Raw genomic sequence first — 9,103 nt, 5'->3', positions numbered from 1 at the left:
GTGATAGCTGCTAGAAATGGGCCTCTATACACCTATGTAGATATTTCATTGAAAAACAGACGTTTCCACCTAGAATAGTCATTTACCACATAACAATGTATAGTGTATTACTGATTAATGTAATGTTATCTTCATTGAAAAAAACTGTGCTTTTCTTTGAAAAATAAGGCCATTTTTAAGTGACCCCAAACTTTTGAACGGTAGTGTGTGTGTATATATATATATATATATATATATATATATATATATATATATACACAGAGCAGAGAGACTTCAGTCCTCATCACATCTGCAGCCGCTCTCCTCTATGGGCTCTCTGTCCGTCCTCTGACGTCACCGGTGCGCACCGCTACTCTCCGCCCTGATTGGCCGAGCCCCGGTCCCTCCTCCCACTAGGTAACCTGTGGAGGGTTCCGGGCGGAGTCCAGCAAACGATATATGAAGGTGCTGCGAGCGGAGCGCCGTGTTCCTGTCTGAGCTGCTGCGGGACGCTTCACTGCTGCCACACGTTACTGCTTTACTGGTTTCACTCACTGCTTTCACTCACTGCTTTACTGGTTTCACTCACTGCTTTACTGGTTTCACTGCTTACTGGACATACAGCGACATGCCTGCCAATAAAGACGACGGCGGCTGGAAGAAGTTCCTGTGGGACTCTGAGAAGGGGGAGCTGCTCGGCCGCACCGGGGGCAGCTGGTGTGAGTATGCGCGTCCTGCCCGGTGAGAGCGCGCGCACGGGCGAGCACGCGCTCTCGCACCTGTGTGTTAGACTGCAGCGGCGCAGCGCGCACTGTGGTCTCATCTCATGGGTTCGCAGCCCTGAAAGCAGTCCTCTAGTGTCCGCGCGCGCTGGCGGCTCTGCTTCCCCGCTGCTGGCTGCGCGCGCGGGGACCGCCGTGTGGTCACCGCGCGCGCTGTGTGTTGTCTTCAAAGGGTTAAAAATGCATCACGCGCCAAGGTGAGTCAAGGTGAGGGGCCCTGCTGGACCCGGGCACGAGCCCATCGATCCGTGTCGGGTTCCTGTGATCAGGTGTCTGTAATCTCAGAACAATGGACTGATTAACCCGCGCGACCTTGTCTCCTCTGGCGCCACTGCGCATGTCCTTGCTGCTCCTCAATGTCACGCAGCTGCTCCGCCCGTTAGACACCTGGTGCAGAGCCTCTTCAGGGACCCGGGTCTGCTCAGCCGACCCGGTACCAGCTCCCGGTCCGGCTGAGCAGCAGCTCCCCCTGAGGGAGGCTGGCTCCTGTTGGTCCTCTGGTCCCCAGGATGCTGCTGCCTCTGGCTGGGAGGAGGACCTCCTGCTGAAGGGTCCACCTTGAGCTTTACTCCTTTACAGCACAATGTCAGGAGAGGCGCTGCTCCTCAGCTGGGAGGCATCGTGTCCTCGATCTGACGAGCACGCGTGATGTCATGCATGACTTGAGGGAGGCGGTTGTGACCTTTTGACCTTGTCTCATGCAGCAAAAGGAGAGACTGCATGCAGAGCTGGCTCACTGAGGAGTCCAGCAGCGCTGCTGTGGTCCCATGAGGAGTACTGTGAGCAGTACTACCTGGTACTGTGAGCAGTACTACCTGGTACTACGAGCAGTACTACCTGGTACTACGAGCAGTACTACCTGGTACTGTGAGCTCATTCCTGTAAATGTGTTCCCACAGTGTGTAGCTGTCGGCTGTTAGAGGGTGAATGCTGGCCTGTTAGAGGGTGAATGCTGGCCTGTTAGAGGGTGAATGCTGGCCTGTTAGAGGGTGAATGCTGGCCTGTTAGAGGGTGAATGCTGGCCTGTTAGAGGGTGAATGCTGGTCTAGAGGGTGAATGCTGGTGTGTAGCTCCTGACCTCGTGCTGGAGCCTCTGAGCATGTTGCTGACGCAGCGCTTTATGAAGAGAGCCGTAACAAAGACGAGTTATTAAGAGAGCTTTCGTTCCATGGAGTCGTCTTCTTCAATGCAACATTTCATTCAAACTCTGAAGTCTTCCTTTGGTCTTCACATCTTTCTTTTCAACACAGAATAAGTGATCAGGAAAGTCAGACTTGGTGATGGAGGAGGTTCTGGGCTGTGTTGGTGCTGGTCCTGCTAGACCAGCCTCCTCATGGAGGAGCAGCATCCCCCAGAATGCAGCTGTTCTTTTGAAGCGTAGCGTCCTCTGTGCAGCTGTAGGGTGAAGCACATGTGAGGCTCCTGTCTGTGCATCCCATGAGCCGCTGAGGCTCCTCCCTCCGCTGAGGCTCCTCCCTCCTGAGGCGCACCTTGTGGAGCCAGAACCAGGATCCGAAGACCCGGTCCCAGATGTGATGGAGTGCGGCACTGACCTCTGGTCAGAAGAGCTCTGTAGAGGACAGAGATGAATAGATGACGGTTTCTACTGTTACGGTTCGACCACATTAGACGTCAATGTTAGTGCCTCAAAGCTAGCTGTGAAAGAATAATGCATCATTGCATTACATCATATAAAACGGCTGCATACTAGATACTGATTTCCACCTCATGGCCCAGTTGTCCCCTCAAGTCATTCCCTGATTGTTAAAACCTTCTCAGGACTCTTGGAGGAAGTCTTCTCTTCTGTCTCGCTCTGTACTGACATTCTGTTTTTCTTTTTTCCTCCACAGTCAAAATTATCGCGTTCTATATCGTCTTCTACGGCTGCCTGGCTGGAATCTTCATCGGAACCATCCAGGCCTTGCTGCTCACCTTGAGCAACTACAAGCCCACCTGGCAGGACCGGGTCTCTCCTCCTGGTAAGACCACTTCCTGTCTGTCAGGGTGTCAAAGGTCGTCTGTAGCCTCTCGGAAAGCAAAACGCACTGTGGCACAGTCCTGTGTGTGTGTGTGTGTGTGTGTGTGTGTGTGTGTGTATGTGTGTGTGTGTGTGTGTGTGTGTGTGTGTGTGTATGCTACCAAGGCTAGGCCACAGAGGTCCTGTCGGTTTCCAGGTCACTCAAGTGTTGGAAGCTGGACTTTCTCATCATTAGCACATACATGTAATATGTTTGGATGAAACGTCTCACCACAAGGTCGATGAAGGTCATGCAGAATCATCAAAAGCTACTAGATGGGCCCTTTAGTGATTGCTTTCTCAGCTGCTGGATCCAAGGTCAAGAATCGCCTTTGAACCTCAGTGACATAGAACCGATCAATTCAGTTTATTTTATATAGCCCAACATCACAAATACAAGTTTGCCTCGGAGGGCTTTACAATCTGTAACATAACATCCTGTCCCGGGACCTCACATCGGCTCAGGAAAAACTCCCCCAATAAAGATAGTAAAAACCCTTTCCCAGGGAAAAAAGGGGAAGAAACCTGAGGGAGAACAACAGAGGAGGATCCCTCTCCCCGGATGGACAGAAGCAATAGATGTCATGTGGCCAGAATGAATAACGTAGCAGAGTTACAGCACATTCAATGAATGTGACAGAAATTATTCATATAATGAGTAGTAGGCATGGTCCATGATCCAGATAGCCACGATCCATTAAGCAGAAGGAGGTAGAGAGGAGGGGCATCAGCAGGGCCATGGCAGCTGGCAGGACTGGTTCCAGGCCGGTTCCATCAGCAGGGCCATGGCAGTAGGCAGGATCGGCTCCAGGCCAGTTGCATCAGCAGGGCCATGGTTGCATCAGCAGGGCCAAGGGGAGGACCGGGGTCCTCCCCCTGGTTCCAGGCAGCCACGAATCCATGGAAAAAGAAAGTACAGTTAGTAATATGCCTTGAAGAGACAATCATTTATCCAGAAGGAGAGAAAGAAGAGGAGAGGAGGAGCTCAGTGTATCCTAAGATGTCCCCCAGCAGTCTAGGGGCTAGACCAGGACAAACCTGAGCCAGCCCTAACTATAAGCCTGAAACAGCCCTAACTATAAGTGCCATCAAAGAGGAAAGTCTTAAGTCTACTCTTAAATGAGGTGACTGTCTGCCCCCTGAACTGAAAGTGGAAGCTGATTCCACAGATCACTAAAGAAGTCCCTCTGTATGTGCAGGAGCAACACACCGTTCTCTCATAATGAACAACATACATCAGCATGTTGAATCTCTGAACGCCTGAAGGACGATGCAGAGGTCCTGTCTGAAGTCCACACATGGTGGGTTCATGTGCTCACCTGGCCCTCAGGAAACGGCAGCATGTTGTTTTGGAAACTCTTGGTGTACGGCCCGGTGGGCTGTGTAAATGTAACATCTACTGGCTGAAGCACCAGTCTAGGGCTGCAACAACAAATCGATAAAAATCGATTAGCAAAAGTGTTGGCAACGAATTTCATTATCGATTCGTTGTGTCGCGCGATTATTACGGCAGCCATAAAGTCGCGGAGAAAAAAAAAAAAAAGAGGGGCACAGAGCCGCCAGCGTGTCTGAGATTGGAGTGAAAGACTGAGAAACGCTGAAGTCGTGATCTTAGCAAAAATAGAACATCTTTGATGTGACGTTTCGAGTCTTGGCCAATCAGCGTTAAGATGTCTGCAGCGGCTTCATTTCCCTCAAACTTGTTTTTAATGGAAGCTAGTCAGCTTGCTATCACGTTAGCTAATGTGTTTGGGTTGTGTATTGTCGTTAAACTTCCGTTATGTTCCGTTACAGTTCAGTCTTGCTTGTAAAAAACCGTAACGTGGTGAAACATGCCGTAACCCCCCGGTCTGGTTCAGTTCACCAGTCACTCGTTAACGTTTAATCGGCTCACCGGAGGATCTGGCTGCAGGTTGTTTTTTTACTCAAAGTAGAATGAATCAAATCACGTAGTTGGGCTTAGCCAACAACGTGATTTCGTGGTCGTAAGAGACCCAGAATGAAATAGTTTAAGGAAGAGGACTCTATATGTAGCGCAGCTTGATGCAGAGCTGAGATGGAGCTGGGCCTGGAGGTGGAGGTCAAAACAGACGTGAGAGGAGCAGTGCAGCTTCCCTCTGTCCCAGTGTTTCATACATATTGATAAAGCAGGGCATGCTAAAGCAGCCTCTGCTCTAAGGAGATCAATTACAGTAAAAAGGCAGATGTAAAGCATACTTGTGTATGTTTTTAGTGTTGGTCCATTTTAATCTAATTTGTTTAATTAACAGCTCAGGGATGTTCAAGGAGCAACCTGTTTGTGCTTTCTGAACATGTGTTGCACTGTGAATTTGCACTGTCACTTCTGTTTTTGAACAAAGGTTTGGAAAGTAATGTATTTTTGCTTTTTTATCCGATTCATCGATTAATCGAAAAAATAATCAACCGATTAAGCGATTTTTAAAATAATCGTTAGTTGCAGCCCTACACCAGTCACATGACACCTGAGTCCAGTACAGAGACACTGCAGGACTGGAAAGACATATCTGTATCCTCGAGTCGTATTGATCACATCTGGATCTGAAAGAATAAAAAGTGTATTTCCACAGTCGGCGTTCCTGAATGTCTTGCATCCCAATTTCAGAGATTGTCATTTTCTTCTTTCTGAAGAAATGAGGGTCTGTTCTGTGACCTAGTCGTCCCAGTCTCTGTGGGTCAGGATTCTTTGACTGTTTTCACATCATGGATGATCAGTGTAAAGATGCATGTTCCATACATCGTGAAGTATCACTGTTGATCACCTGTCGTCTCCGCAGGCCTTTCTCACACCCCACGGTCCGAAAAAAATGAAGTGTTCTTCAACCTCAATGACCTGGGGTCCTACCTGCCTTACACGAAGGCCTTGAAGAACTTCCTGGCCAAGTATGACGAGGAGCTGCAGAGGGACCAGATGAAGTTCGAGGAATGTGGAGGTAGGTGTTAAGTCCCACCGGCCCAGAATCAATTAATCAATAATCTAACCCTATAATTCAGAGAGTAAAAGTACTGCAGTTTAGCATCTGACCAGAAAAGTGACGAGGTAAATAATGAATTATGTCAGCGTGGAGCGGAGTTTAGTAAGTGGAGCGCTGAGAGGAAGAAGCTGTTCCTGAGCCTGCTGGTCCTGGAACAGATTTCTACAGCGCCTCCCAGAGGGGAGGAGGGCATGTGGAGGGCCTCACCACGTATCCCTTCACTCCCTCCAGAGGAGCCGGCAGAGTACAAGAACAGGGGCGACTTGGAGAGCGACGTGGGCATCAGGAAGGCCTGCCGCTTCTCCAGGACCCTGCTGGGCCCCTGCTCCGGCCTTGAGGACCGCGAGTTTGGTTTCAAAGAGGGGAAGCCCTGCCTGATAGTGAAGCTCAACAGGATCGTCAACTTCCCTCCAAAGGTAACTTTAATGTAGAAGTCTATAAGTCTATTCTAAGTTATGTTTTGTTGGAGACAAAAAGTCAAGACATTGCGAAAGTAGCAGTGTCAGGGGACGAGAGGCAGGGGCCCGGCCCCTCAAGCCGAGGGCCCCGCTCATGAAGGTCATCAAGGCCGCCCCCATCGGTCACAAGAACCTCACGTCGTACATCGTAGTGCCCTTCAGAGACTTAAACGAAGCCAGAATCACACATTATCCTCAGGGCCTCACAACCTGTCCACATGCAACACCCTCTGTCCCGGGACCAGAATAAAAAGAAGGGTCGTTTAAATCTATTTCCCAGTTACCCGTTCAGTCTGATCAGGGCCTTGCAGGCAGGGAGATGTGGTGGAACCAACCCGCCAGCTGAGGGGCACAGAGGAGCTCCAGTCCACCGCCAGCATGTGCTGGGCACTTTTGTGGACGACTTAACCTGCTGGTTAACCTGCTGGTTAACTAGCAGGGGCTATGGTGCCAATGAGAGCCAGAGCTCAGCTTCACAATGCATTGTGTATTCGTCCAACTGGTATAAAATAGGTTTTACTGAAGCACAAGTTGTATCTGAATAAAAGAGTTGTATGGAGTCAGTCCACCTCGTAACTGGTGTTTGTTGTGCAGCCTCCTACCTCCAATGAAAGCATCCCTGAAGAGGCTCAGTACAAGGTGCAGCCCAATGTCATGCCCATCTACTGCACCAACAAGGTACGCCCGTGTGTGTGTGTGTGTGTGTGTGTGTGTGTGTGTGTGTGTGTGTGTGTGTGTGTGTGTGTGTGTGTGTGTGTGTGTGTGTGTGTGTGGTCGTCCTTTCACACACTTGTCTCTCCGTCCTTCCAGAGAGAGGAGGATGCCGGTAAAATCGGGGACATCAAGTACTACGGCATCGGCGGCGGCTTCCCCCTGCAGTACTACCCGTACTACGGCAAGCTGCTGCACCCGCAGTACCTGCAGCCGCTGGTGGCCATCCAGTTCACCAACCTGACCATGAACACTGAGCTGCGCATCGAGTGCAAAGTGTACGGAGACAACATTAAGTACAGCGACAAAGACCGCTACCAGGGACGCTTTGACATCAAGTTTACTGTTAGCAGTTTATGACCGGCCCCAGGACCGTAGCCCCCAGCCCTCCACTAGACACAGATCGACGTAGGGGGCGGGCTGTACGCTTCAGCCAATCACAAATAGTCTTGAATGAATAAATGAAAGGAAATACCTGCTAGGGGACCGATGTGTAATCTTGTCTGCGTTCATCACTTCTGTCTAGCGTTAGAATGTCATTTAGAGGAAAAGTAGCAATCTGCCTAATAACTATTTATTCAGCTGTAAATGAGACTTTTCCAGCAGCTGTGGGACATTGCTCTGTGACATTGCTCTGTGACATTGCTCTGTGACATTGCTCTGTGCCATTGCTCTGTGCCGTGTAACTCACCTGTTGTCTCTCTGCGTAGCGCTGCCTTCTGTGCTTCCACTACATAGTTGAGTTGCATTAGTCGCAAAAACGGGTCCTTCCAAACCCTGCTAGTCCTCTTTTCCTCTGAGCACTGTGTGTGTGTGTGTGTGTGTGTGTGTGTGTGTGTGTGACCTGAACACACTCCCACTTCATAATTTAAATAGTTTTACATGGTGCAACTCTTCTTATCTGTGTAAGGAAAAGGCTGCACTCTTTTTATTCCTCTTTTACATCTGATCTCTTTTTGCTTCAATCCTCTAAGTGTGACGGTTCATTTCTTGGTTTCATGCCTTAACGTTTGCTTTGAGCTGGATGTAGAGCTGTGTGGCGCTGACTCCGTGGCGAAGACGAGTTTCTCTTCATCGCAGCCTGGTGTAACTGAATGTTTCAGCCTTTAACCCGGTGAAGAATGTTATGTTCATGCAGTTGTACGTTTAGTTTGTTTGCAGAACATTGTGGTGTATAAATGCAATACCAAAGTGAGTCTATCAGAAGCAATGCAGTGCTGGTTGTTAGAATGTCATCATGTTAAGTGCTAAGTCAATGTGTCGCCTAGCAACCCCCGTGGTTACCTCATGAATGTAGAGCTGTAGCAGGAGGGCAGCAGACCTCCAGGTCCTGGACCACCTGCCCCAGGAGCAGTAGACGATAACTGATGTGCTTTAATCCTTAGGACTTCATGTTGATGTAAACCCTTTAACATCGGTCAACTCTCCTCCTTTTCATCCAGCTTTGTCCTTTAATCAAAGATAGAAACAAATAAAGTCATAATGGACCTTTCTCTTGTGTGTTCGTCTTCAGTTCTTTTGAAGTGTTCATTCTGAACCACTTCATCTGATCATTATGTGTTTTCCCAGCATGCATTGGCTGCTGGGGTCTCAGGTTCATATACTATTTATGGGCATTGTTTGACATCTGGCCACCATCTAGGGCCCTCCAGGTTCTGACAAGGAAACAAAACCGTTTATCTCCCAGAATGCAATGCTCTGCCTTCTATAAACAGGTACAGTAAGTTGCGCATCATCACCTGTCAGTGATAATGCGCAACTTACTGGTCAACACTGACCGAGGCCCAATGTTTCAGGAAGTGTTGACCCTCCCTGAAAGGTATTATTTATATATACTGTATATACACACACTAAATATGTGTGTGTGTGTATATATATATATATATATATATATATATATATATATATATATATATATATATATATATATATATATCTTGTCTGTTGTCTCCTGCATCCTGTATCTTGCCTCCTGCCTCCTGTCTCCTACCTCCTGCCATGTCCCTGCTGATGCATCTATTGCTTCTGTCCATCCGGGGAGAGGGATCCTCCTCTGTTGCTCTCCTGAAGGTTCTTCCTGTTTTCCCTGTGAAAGGGTTTTTATTATCTTTATTGGGGGAGTTTTTCCTGATCCGATGTGAGGTCCCAGGACAGGATGTTGTG

The 9,103-nt window shown here is 48.9% G+C and overlaps 1 protein-coding gene across 1 annotated transcript; it reads left to right on the top strand.

Annotated features, from left to right (window-relative positions):
- Positions 1 to 607: 607 nt before the first annotated feature.
- atp1b1b (ATPase Na+/K+ transporting subunit beta 1b) lies at positions 608 to 8,422 on the top strand (the record flags this gene model as incomplete). Its single annotated transcript, XM_079236598.1, has 6 exons — positions 608 to 698; positions 2,612 to 2,740; positions 5,574 to 5,729; positions 6,003 to 6,187; positions 6,824 to 6,907; positions 7,040 to 8,422. The coding sequence occupies 6 exons, from the start codon at positions 608 to 610 to the stop codon at positions 7,298 to 7,300; spliced, it is 906 nt and encodes a 301-aa protein (XP_079092724.1). The 3' UTR covers positions 7,301 to 8,422.
- Between the last annotated feature and the right edge of the window lie 681 nt (positions 8,423 to 9,103).

The sequence above is a fragment of the Taurulus bubalis genome, assembly GCF_910589615.1.
Source record: "Taurulus bubalis genome assembly, chromosome: 21".
Lineage (NCBI taxonomy): Eukaryota > Metazoa > Chordata > Actinopteri > Perciformes > Cottidae > Taurulus > Taurulus bubalis.
This window is presented reverse-complemented; position numbering and strand designations above follow the sequence as displayed.